General features: G+C 41.6%; 1 protein-coding gene across 1 annotated transcript in view; it reads right to left on the reverse strand.

Annotated features, from left to right (window-relative positions):
- Positions 1 to 497: 497 nt before the first annotated feature.
- The window catches only part of LOC310966167 (ras-related protein rab7-like), a 29,717-nt gene continuing 17,451 nt past the window's right edge, over positions 498 to 12,763 (reverse strand). The window contains exons 4-6 of the mRNA XM_083940012.1: positions 7,254 to 7,472; positions 1,609 to 1,737; positions 498 to 1,490 (exon numbers count right to left, since the gene is read on the reverse strand). Coding sequence (XP_083796138.1) covers positions 1,395 to 1,490; positions 1,609 to 1,737; positions 7,254 to 7,472 — 444 coding nt within the window. The 3' untranslated portion in view covers positions 498 to 1,394. The remainder of the gene's footprint in view (positions 1,491 to 1,608; positions 1,738 to 7,253; positions 7,473 to 12,763) is intronic.

Consider the following 12,763-nt stretch of genomic DNA (forward strand, 5'->3'; position numbering starts at 1 on the left):
GGGACTAGTTAAGCTTTTGCTTCTCCCGCCTTCCCTTTCTGTCATGTGAATTGTATGATTTAAACTATGATGTGTTAAGATGATTGATCTAACTGACATGCCCAGAATAAACAAACAAATAAATAAATTGGAGCAAAGCAAGACAGAAGCTCTGTGCAAATCTACAGGAGCACTTAAGCAGTGGCTTCAGGGAGCCAATAAGAAACCAAGATCTAAATAAAGATATGAACATGGACTATTGCTTTTGTTTATAACTCGTTTGAATGTAGTAAATTCTTTTCTACATACTTTTTTTCCATTTCATAATGTTAATGTGAGAAATAAACAGCGTGCTTTATTAAAGACTTATTACCCGTATTACTTGAAACGCAGACATTTTTAAACAATGTAGATGCTATGCATTTATCATATTAGGAATATCTTGATGAATGCTTATACCCCCCCTCCCCCCACATTTTTTTCATCTTTCACAGTTACAGTATGTGTTCTATCTTGTAATCTATAATGTATGAAAGTTTTAACATTATATGAACAGACGGTTAAAGATCCAATCTGTTAAAAGAAATGTCAAGCACTTAAATTGTCAACACCAGCAACGGGGAAAGTCAGATATGGAGATTTACAACACATTTTGCCTTCCCCACACAATGATTGAGAGCTTCGCAAGTCTTGCAATAGTTGACAGTAAAAAGAAACGTCCTATGTAATAGCATCAGATATGAATGATATTTATGCTTACAGAGTGAAAATGCTCCTCTCCAGGACTATCAGGTAGAATGACATACTGTCTTCATTTAGTTCATTCCTAGATGAAATGTTGTACGAAAAATAACTGATTACAAGATGAACTGTCATCTTCCCAATAGAGGACCAGCAAACAGCGTATTAGGGAACGCACTTGCATCAAGGAGCCGAGTCTGGATTCACATTATGTCCTCAACCTGAGCTACAATTGGGTTTATTGTGGTTCCAAAATTAGATGTTTAAACAAATCTTCAGTAATTGTGGATGACGGCAAAGTGCAAAAAACATATATATATATATATATATATATATATCTGTACATACTTGCCTGATGTGTACGTACCGTGCCCAAACACACTTTACAGCTCAAGTCATTTGACCAGTGTGAGGACAACTGTACCGCGTCCATCCATGTGTCCTTAAGGTATTCTTTGGGCTAGGAGACTCATTTTATAGAAAATGTGTTTTTTTGTATTTGGAAGGGGGCAAGTGCAGCGTGCGTGCGTGCGTGCGTGTATAATGAATGAGTGGGATGCTTGTATCTTGGGATCAACACAGTGGGCCATGGGATAAGGGCTATATAGACAAGGCAAGACAGGGTAGTGAGGGAAGATACAGCGCCCCCCCCCATCCGAATATCTTCAGAGTCCTCAGCAGCTGCAAGTCTCCCCTGACGGCTTGGTTCGCTGGTTCCTGTTCAGCTTTATCGGCTCAGGGAACTCGTTGTACAACTCCACTTCGGTCTCCTGAAATCAGACAATATAGTTGCAGCTTTGACAGAAACAGATGCTGAAAAAATGTTATTTCTCAACATTCACAAGACTGGATCAAACTGTAATAGGGTTTCTTGCTGGCCCCCGTTACCTGTATAAGGGCATTGCGTGCAATAGTCTGGAAGGCCTGCTCCACGTTGATTGCCTCCTTGGCGCTGGTTTCAAAATATGGGATGTTGTTCTTGCTTTGACACCAAGCCTGCGCTCGCTTGGTTGTTACCTGAAAAACAAAAGAGCTGATGTTATACTTTTGAAACATCAGACACAAGAGAACAACTCTTTAATCCAAGCTATTTAAAAAAAAAAAAAAAGTTTAGATTTTAATAGTATAAATATATAAACATACATTACAATTTAAACTTATATATGTATATATATATATATATTTTGTGTTATTAGTAAAACATGTTTACATGCTTTAATGTTCAAGAAACACGTAATTTTTCTCGTACTGCGTGTCTGAATAAACTTTTATACTCCCTCTGGCTGAAATGCTTCCTTTTGGCTCCTGCCTCTTTAAGCCCCCCTTCAGAAAACAAAACAAACTGCTCTGATTGGTCAGCATTTACAAGTCTTCTGCACCACCACTGCAGCCAGGGAATGACTAACGGCACTTTCTACCTATATATAGTATAGCTGTGACATCACAACTGTACAGAGGTCCAGATGGCTTGGCAGTCTCTGAACACAGTTGCTGAACACGTCGGCACACACAGTAAAAACATTTGCATCACAGTTGGGAATTTCGGATCCCTGGATGTTAAGAAATCCCCATGGTAAAGCTTTCTCCATCCCAGGTGGAGGCCCCCATCGTGTCCTGGATTGTGGATTACCTGATGGGCAGACCACAGTATGTACGCCTACAGAACTGTGTGTCTGGCAGGGTGTTCAGCAACATTAGGGAATCCACAATCCTTTCTCTTCACCTCTACCTACCTATTGCACTATATTGACTGTTGGACTGTTGTGGGCAACTTTGTCACTTGAGTAAGCTGTATCATCTGCAGCTCAACATGACTAAAAGGAGCTTGCAGTGGATCTGAGGAGGGTCAAAACACCTATGACCCCTGTCTCCATCCAGGGGCTCCCTGTAGACACTGTAGAAGAGTATAAGTACCTGGAAGTGTACTTCAATAAAAAGTTGAACTGGACCAGAAACGCAGAGGCGGTCTACAAAAAGGGCGACTCTTCTTCCTGAGGAGGCTGAGGTCCTTTAACATCTTTGTGAATCTGCTGTGGCCAGTTACATGCTGGGGCAGTGGGCTGAAGGTCGCAGACACCAACAGGCTGAACAAACTGATCAGGAGGCCCGGTGATGTTGTGGGGGAGGAGCTGGACACCCTGGCGACCGTGGCAGAGCAGAGGATGCTGTCCAGGCTTCTGTCTATCCTGGACATCAACCTGACTGTCCGGTCCTGCACCACCACCACGACTTCCTGACAACCCAGTGTTGGGATCAGGATGCAGAGTTTCAGTCTTACACACCTCTCTGCGCTCCCTGTGGCGCACTTTCCAGCTCAGTATCCTATTCAAAACCCTGTGTGCCTCACGGTCATCTAAATGAATGAAATTGAAAATTAACAGAAGAGGAGCTATACAGAAAAACTTGATACAAATCAACACTAAATCTGAGATAATGCAACAAATTCAGAAAATAAAACGTGGACTTTTAAACATCAGATCTCTGTCATCTAAAGCTGTATTAGTAAATGATCTGATATGAGTTAAAAATATAGATCTGCTCTGTTTGACTGAAACCTGGCTGTGTCATGAAGAATATGTTAGCCTAAATGAATCCACTCCTCCCAGTCATACTAATACTCATATTCCTCGAGGCAGTGGTCGAGGAGGAGGCGTTGCAGCTATTTAGGACTCAGGCCTATTAATAAACCCTAAACCTAAACTAAACTATAATTAATTTGAAAGTCTTGTTCTTAGTCTTTCACATTCAACATGGAAAACTGTGCAGCCAATTTTACTTGTTAGTGTACAGTGCTCCTGGCCCGTACTCTGAGAATTCAGATAGAATTTCAGAGTTTCTCTAAAATTTAGTCCTTAAATCTGATAAAGTAATCATTGTAGGAGATTTTAATATTCACGTGGACATTGATAATAATAGCCTTGGTATTGCGTTTATCTCTTGTTTTAGTCAGAGTGTACATAAACCTACTCACTCTTTTAATCACACCCTCAACCTTGTTTTGGCTTATGGTGTGGAAATCAATGACTTAATAGTCTTTTCACGGAATCCTATTTTATCAGACCACTATTTAATGACTTTAGAAGTCATATTACAGGACTATTCACCTCTGGGCAAAGGTTTCTACACTAGATGTTTATCCGATAGTGCTTTAACTAAATTTAAGGAAGCGATACCATCTGCATTTAATTTAATGCCTTAGCCTAACATTCAAGATTCCTGTACTAACGTTAGTTTCTCTGAAATTGATCACCTTGTTGACAGTGTTGCAGGCTCACTACGAACAACACTCGTCTCTGTTTCATTATCTTCTTTTTAAAGGAGCAACAGAGGAAGTTAGCTCCGTGGTATAACTCACAAACCCGTGAATTAAAACAAATATCGCGAAAATTGGAACGTAAATGGCGCTCCACTAAATTGGAGGAATCTCGCTTAGTTTGGCAAGAAAGTCTAAAAACATAAAGGAAGGCCCGTAATGCCAGAGCAGCCCATTACTCATCTTTAATAGAGGAGAATAAGAACAATCCTAGATTTCTTTTCAGCACTGTAGCCAGGCTGACAGAGAGCCACAGCTCTATTGAGCCATGGGCCTGGCAGATCACCGCGAGGCGCTGGCTAGGCCTACTGGGCTGGACGAGCAATTACCGCTCCGCACTTTTTTCTCATCTGACCTGCCACTTAACTGCTGTCATGGTGATTTCGCCCCTTGTTCTTTGCCTCGCCATGGACTGGCATCTCGGCAGTCCTGCAGTGGGGGTTCCAGACTCTTTTTGCCCGCAGCTGTTCATCACAAGTGGTGCAATTTCCTCATTTGGACCTGAGCCAGCTGATCGGCTATTGCAGTTAAATATAGCTTGGTCCGATTATTTTGCTTGCTTGGGCGGTTTGGATATTTGTTGTTTCCCCAATGCCTTTTCCCTATGGAATCACACAGGTGCCATACGAGCTAGGGCCTATACTGTCATGTTCTCCATGCCTGTAATGGCTAAATTGGTCTGAGCTTTAAGCGGGAATATTTAGTTTTTATGCTTCTTCTGCTATCTGGAATTCATCCAAATCCTGGTCCCCCAGTTACATGTAGCACACCATCAGATCTCAAGAAAGTGTCTGGTCTGCATATCATACATGTAAATGCTTGCAGTCTGCTTTCTAACCTTAAAATGGATTTGCTGAAAATTTGAGTCGACCGGTGCAGATGTAATTGTCATTTCTGAGACCTGGCTCTCTAAATCTGTTTTGGACAAGGATGTAGCAATTCAGGGTTTTAATATTTTCCGTTCTGATAGTCCTAATAAGGCCAGTGGAGTGGCAATATCTGTCAGATCCAGTCTAACTGCACAAATCTTGCTTGCCAAATCAATTTGTAAACAGTTTGAAATCTTAGCTTTAAGTATTGCTTTGTCTGGTGGTCAACACCTAACTATTGTTGATTGCTACAGGCCCCCCTCTGCCACTGCAGAGACATTATCCTCTTTAATGCAGCTGTTATCTGAACTGAATTTCAAAGAAATTGTTCTCGTGGGCTATTTTAATTGGGACTGGTCTTCACCAGTGTCTGATCCGTTTAGGGCCCAGTGTTTAGCTTTTAACCTTACTCAAATCATTAAAAGCCCCATGCGTCTTAACCCCAAATGCCCAACCAAATCTTCTCTTATTGATCTTTTAGTTACCAACATGCCACATAAATATTCTGTTACAGCAGTTTTTGCCAATGATATGAGTGACCATTGTGTGATCGGTGCTGTTAGGGACATTCAAATCCAATTATATTTATCGATCAAACCAGAAGAAACCGATCAGTTAGATAAACTTCAAATGTGCATTAAGGAAATAAAAAGCTGGATAACTTGCAATTTTCTGATGTTAAACTCATAAAACTGAAGTTATTGTACTTGGCCCCGAAGGCCTCCAAAACGCAATACCTAAAGATATTGTTACTCTGGATGATGTTGTGTTGTCCTCCAGCACCACAGTAAGGAATCTGGGTGTTCTTTTTGATCAGGATATGTCCTTCGATTCTCACATAAAACTAACGACAAGGACTGCATTTTTTCACCTGCGTAATATTGCGAAAATTAGGAACATTGTGTCTCAGAAAGATGCAGAAAAACTAGTCCATGCATTTGTTACCTCTAGGCTGGACTATTGCAACTCATTATCAGGCTGCTCCAATAAGTCTGTTAAGAGTCTCCAGTTGGTCCAAAATGCGGCAGCTCGTGTACTAACTAAAACAAATCGAAGAGATCATATTTCTCCTGCATTAGCCTCTTTGCACTGGCTACCTGTAAAATTTAGAATATAATTTAAAATCCTTCTTCTTACCTACAAAGCTCTTGTTGGTCAGGCTCCGTTGTATCTGAGAATGCAGGGCTACTTCTCGTTCCTAGAGTCTCCAAAAGTAGAATGGGAGGCAGAGCCTTCAGCTACCAAGCTCCTCTCCTATGGAACAGACTCCCAAGTGTTATTCGGGAGGCAGACACTGTCCCCATATTTAAGAGTACGCTCAAAACTTTCCTCTTTGATAAAGCTTACAGCTGGGCCTACAAGCCCCTACACTTGGGCAGGAGCAGCCTTCCACTGAACAGGTTCGTCTGGGTGCATTGTCCATAATGTCCAGCAGTTTGTCCAGTGTCATCCTCTCTGCCACCTTCACCAGTGAGTCCAGTTTCATGCCAACCACAAAGCCGGCCCGCCTGATCAGTTTATCCAGGACTGCAGTCTCAATTCAATTCAATTCAATTCAAAAAACTTTATTTGTCCCCGGGGGGCAATTCAGGGCACACAGAGCAGCAAATAACGACAGTGCAATTATACAAAAACATTTTAACCTAACACAAGAATAAAGTGTAAGAGAAGAAGTCTACTCAGGAAGTACAACCTGCTTTGTGTCTTCCTGTAAAGGTGGCTGGTGTATGTTGTCCAGTTTATTGTCCAGCCACAGCCCAAGGTATTTGTATGAGTCCACAGCCTCCACCTCAGCTCCCTCTGGCAGGACTCCCTAATGTTGTTCTCCCTCAGTTTCTGCTCCACCTTTTTCCTATAGCTGTCCTTAGCTTCCCTCACACAGTGTTTTACCTCCTGCTGTGCTGCCTTCATGGCATCCCTGTCCCCGCTCCTGAAGGCAGCCTTCTTTTTGTTGAGAACAGCCTTAACTTCCCGCGTTACCCATGGCTTGTTGTTAGGGTAACAGCGGACAGTCTTGACAGGGGAGACCACGTCAGCACAGTTCAGGTACTCTGTCAAGACAATGTGTCATCCCCTCTAAGTCCTTATATTGGCCCCGCAGTGAAAACCGCGTCTGACGTGGGTTATTGGGAGGGATAGCAGGATTCATGTTGTTGTTTTTCCGTTTTTGCCTTTTTTTCCCCTTCTTTTTTTTTTTTTTACCTTAAAGCACACACTGTACAATTATTATACTTTTTTCTTGTGTACCTGAATAGCTCTGCATAACCTAATACATTCTTTGGGGAAAAACAAGATAAACAAAACACATAATGACACCCCTGGCAAATATAAATGTGGTTCTCTGGACCCACCTGTCTTTTCTCCAAGTCGATCTTGTTGCCCAGCACCACAAAGGGGAAGTTCTCCGGGTCTCTGGGGCTGGCCTGGATCAAGAACTCATCTCTCCAGCTGTCTAGAGTCTTGAAAGTGTTGGGAGCTGTCACGTCAAACACCAGGACGCAGCAGTCTGCTCCACGGTAGAACGCCACGCCTAAGGACTGGAACCTCTCCTGACCTGCTGTGTCCCAAATCTGAGATAGTTTAGAGAAGACAGTGTGTTTACAGGAACAAAAAAATCATCTTACAGTAAATCAAGAGATTAAGGTAATACTTAGATCATTAACAGGATTCACATTAACCAGATATTTCTAATTACCAACCACCGGTTTGTCTGCTATCGCTGGAGATGCAAAATTCACGAAATTTTCAAAGTAGGAAACTTTCCATAGGAATTAACAGGAATTCATGGGAAAAAAATTGGAATAAACCTGGAAGTTACAGAATTTAACAGGGACTTTTAATATAGTTGGGGAAAATATATTTTACCATTATCTCAACTAAAACAACTAGATTTCATGCAAATACACTTGAGAATTTCTATGCTGTTCCTCAATCAAAAATTTGAGGCTGTGGACTACATAAAGTATCCGAATATTTCCAAAATTCCCTAGCTTAACTTCCCATGAAAATTTTCTTTAAGGTTTCCAGAAATTTACCGGAAATTGTCTGCCCCTTTGAAACCCTAGCCGTAGCTGATGTCAAGTCTGGAGCTCTTAGTGGTACCATGCGAAAAATACTTTGTTGGTTCTGTATTTACCATTGATAGTGACGTATTGCTTTTGTAAGGATTATTATTTTATTTTTATTTTTTTATTAGGGCCCGAGCGCCAACAGCATGAGCGAGGGACCTATTGTATAGGGAAAGATTATTGTTCTCATTATTAGGACCCGTGTGGCGACAGCGTGCGACCTATTGCTTTTGTAAGGATTATTAGGGCCCGAGCATCGACAAAGTTGTCTTTGAGGGACCTATTGTATGCCTAATTATTATTTTTATTTTACCAAAAGAATTGCCTTTTTGAGGGCCTTAACATATCTAAAAGGTCCACCAAAAGCCTGGTGTAAATTTAGGTATTTTATGAGTCTCACTCATGGGTATGGCAAAATGCCTCAGTAGCGCCCCCTAGAAAGTTAAAATTAAGCCCCTCAATGAGGTTTCAGCTAGTGTAAAATCAGTGGGCTCATAGAGAGTGAGGAGACGCACGAAAAAGACTCAAGAAGCCATATCCTAAAGCCAACAGAAAGTCAGCCATTTTGAGTCAACAATGCAAATTTAGTCCATTGCTGTGTCCACAATCGCGCACGACGATCGTATTTCTTCTTCTTTATTATTCCAAAAGCTTATCTGAAGTATTTCATTTTGTGTGACTCGTTCGGTTGAAGGGTTTTACTGCTTCCTGGCACTTATCGCAGACGACCTGCAACAGTGCAGAATATGCATTCTGATCCATTAATCTTTGATGTGGAGATATGCCTGCTGATAAAATATAAAATTAATTTTATATGGCTGTCTGTCGGTTCAGAATCATCATTATTTATTTTTTTATTATTATTATTATTATTATTATTATTATTATCATTTAGCAGTATCATTCTAACTTATTAGTATTGTTCCTATGGCTAATGCTGTAAAGACAGGTACTGGAGTGCGTCTGATATCCTGGAATACTAAGGGCATGAACAAAGCGACCAAAATCGAAAATGTCCTGACAGTTATAGCACCTTAAGGGGGATGTGATGTTTCTGCAGGAAACACATCACATCAGCTTAATGATCAGCTGACCAATTTACTGTTGTATAGTAAATTCAAAGATTTTGAATCCGCTCTTACATAGAGTTTATTGACACACCTAATGTCAGCAGCGACACTCTGTGGGAAGCGCTTAAAGCTACTATTCGGGGACAGGTAATATCCTATATTTCTCAAAGAGAAGGGCTGAACAGGCTGGTGGAAATTGCAGAGGAACTGGTGAAACTTAATGAAACCTACTCCACCTCTCCTCCACCCTCCATATAAGAAACGGCTACTACTGCACTCGGAACACGGCCTCCTAATGACACGCAAAGTTGAGGGACAGCTGCGACAATCCAAACAAAACATTTTGAGCAGGGAGATGAGGCAGGGAGACTATTGGCATAGCAGGACCGCGCAGCTAGTGCTTCTAGACTGCTCTCTAAAATTCTACTATCGGACGGTAGCCATACTTTTGATCCAGTGATTAGTCTTTTTGCAATTTTTACACTGCACTATATACTTCTGAATGCAGACCAATTACTGCAGCTACCCCTAATCGCTTAAACCACTGGTTCTCAAACTGTGGTACTTTTACCAATGGTGGTAATGGAAAGAATCTCCAAAATAAAAAGGAAACATTAATTACTAAATCAATATTTCAGGGCTAAAGTCGAGTTCCTTTGACCAGTGTGGGTGCAACCGTACCGCTTCTAGGCGCGGTACGCTTGCTGTCCTCAGCCCGTTTGGGAGAGGTGGGCTTTTGTAAAGCACGTTTGCACATGTACGAGCACGAGCGTGCGCATGTGAACGAGCATGAGGCCTACGGCGGTTCTGGCATAATTTTATGTGCGCTTGTTTGGACATAGAAAAAAGAAGGACGTACCATGCGCGGACATTTAAAACGATGCCAGCTAAAGATTCACATTGGTGTGATGCGGAGGTGGAGTGTTTACTGCAGATTTGGTCGGATGAAAATATTCAAAAACAGTTGGACAAGATGCACAAAGACTCTGAGGTTTATGGAAAGATTTGTAAACAAAGCGATGCATCGCGATGACGTCAATCAATGCGTGTGACGTGTTACGGCGTGATGACGTATAGGCAGCAAGAAGCATTCACGCGAGGCCCAGGTAGTGAGAGTACAAACGGGCCTGGCCCGTGGGGGGGAGAGGGAGGGGGGGGGCAAGTACCCTGAAGCACGGGGCGCGGTACTGATGGACAGTGTGAGTGCGCCCTTAGAGGGCACTTTAGCACAGGTTCTGGTGGTACTCGAGAGAGCCTGATATTTTCTGAGGTGGTATGTCATGTACAAAGTACAGAACCACTGCCTTAGACTGTTTAGCGTATCCTCGCTAGGGCACTCGGTAGACCCATCTCTCTGTTGGAGGTGCATGAAGCGATCAAGTCTATGCAAAACAGGAAATCTCCTGGTCCCGACGGTTTTACAGTCGAGTTCTTTAAGACGTACTCGATGATATTAGCTCCCATCCTTGTGAGAATGTTCAATGACTCCTTTACTGAAGGCAGACTGCCAGCGACCTTGTATCTATTTCACTGCTCCTGAAGAAAGACAGGGATCCTACCTCATGTGGCAGCTACAGACCGGTCTCACTTTTAAATGTAGATTGTAAGATCCTTGTTAAGGTCCTCACCCTCCAAAGTGTGATTCCATCAATAATTTCACTAGACCAGACATGCTTCATATATTAGGGAGACACCCATTCTTCAACATCAGAGGGCTGCTCAACATCATATTCTCACCTGGATTGGAAACTCCAGAGGTCCTAGTGGTGGTAGAGGCATTTGGCTTTGATTCTAATTTTATTTCTTGGTTTAAGCTTCTTTAGGTAACCCCCTCTGCATCCGTAAATACACAACGGCTTCCATTAAGCATATTTCCCTCTCAAACGTGGGACCCGGCAGGACAGTCCGCTCTCACCCTTTGTTCAACATAACCATCGAGCCATTAGCTATCTGTCTTAGAAATCAGAATGAGTTTGAAGGCATCACTCGTTTTGGTCTAGTCAACAAACTCTCCTTATATGCCGATGACCTTCTCTTATTTATTTCAAAGCCCACATTCTCCCTCCCACCCGTTTTATCAATTCTGGATCAGTTTGGGCACCTATCGGGGTACAAGTTGAATATTCAAAAAAGTGGGTCATTTTTGGTGAACAACTTGGCGAGATCACTCCCACAATCCATATTCCCCTTTAAAACAGCTGACGAGTGCAAGTCTTTGGGGGTGTTTATCACCGGTCCTTCAGGGACCTTTTCAAAAGAATTTCCAGCCGCTATTAGATAAATGCAAATCAGACTTGTCTAGATGGGCGGCCCTCCCCTGTCCCTTGCAGGCCGGGTTGATCTGATTAAGATGGTCATTTTACCGAAGTTTATGTGTCTTTTTCAACATCTCCCAATTTGTCTTAACAAATCGTTCTTTACTAATCTGGACCAACAACTTAACTAGCCCGTATCAAAAAACATCTTCAACTCCCAAAACGTAAAGGGGGACTAGCACTCCCTAATTTCCGCCACTACTTCTGGGCCTGCAACATTAATACATTTTTAACCTTATTTTTTCTTTTCTTTTTTAATTGATATTTTATTATTATTATTTTTATTAATTATATACATTTTTCTCTTTTTTCCTTCTTTTTCTTGAACTACCTTATGTATTTTGCCATTAGCTATGGATTTCACTCCATTTTGTTTCACTGTAAATTATGTATCTACCTATGTTATATGTTGTTCAATTATTATTTAGTTGGTCTGACATGGGTTGTTGGGAGGGATAGTGCGATTTATGTTGGGGTTTTTTGTTTTTTTTATCACCGTTTCTTAACTTTAAAGGCAGAAGTATCAACGTACTTTAAAAAAAAAAAAAAAAGCCTCTTGGAGCGATACCCTAAGTCAAACAGGAAGTTGGCCATTTTGGATTTACTGTGGCATTTTTTTTCAAATTGAAGCCATTCGGACGTGTTGCACTTTAACGAACTCCGAGAGAATTAACCCGAGTGACTTCAAATCTGGTAGGTTGCATCTAAAGACCTTTGTGATGCTAAATTACGAAGCTTTTGAGGATTCATGGAACACAATGTGGCGTGGCAGTGAAATTTGCCCAAAACTTAAAAAAGGAAGTTGTCATAGCTCAACTTCACTTTTTCCCATCTGCCCCAAATTTCACATGCTGGATAATCGTCCAGGCCTGAAGACATCTACAGGCTGAAATTGAGCGCCACTTACTGACAACAGGAAGTCAGCCTTGTGTCAAACTTCGTCACATTTTGAAGGGCTTAGGTTTCTCCAAAACTCACCAAGACTGACACACAAGTCAGAAGGGGCAAAAATTGCAAAGTTCAGCAGTAATTGGACTCACGTGTAGCCAGCGGGCTCCATAGCGCCCCCAAACACATTCCATGGTGGGGAAAAATTATTTTGATGTTCACGAAATTTGGTGGGACCATTGCTCTCAAGAACATATTGACATTTAAAAAAAAAAAAAAAAAAAAGTCGGTCATTTTTGATTGTGTGCATTCATTTTTACAAACAAACACACAAACTGTGGACACATGTTCAAACCAATTATGTTCTTGATTTGATATTATAATTTGACTTGTGTGTGGCAGGTCCGGTCTATAGCCCCCCAAATTACTTTGAGCACTTGAACGCATATTTAGTGCACTTGTTATACTCAAAAGTGCACAAAACTTGGCAGAACCCTTAAACATTGTGAAAATATACAGC

The sequence above is a fragment of the Echiichthys vipera genome (assembly GCF_963691815.1).
Source record: "Echiichthys vipera genome assembly, chromosome: Y".
Lineage (NCBI taxonomy): Eukaryota > Metazoa > Chordata > Actinopteri > Perciformes > Trachinidae > Echiichthys > Echiichthys vipera.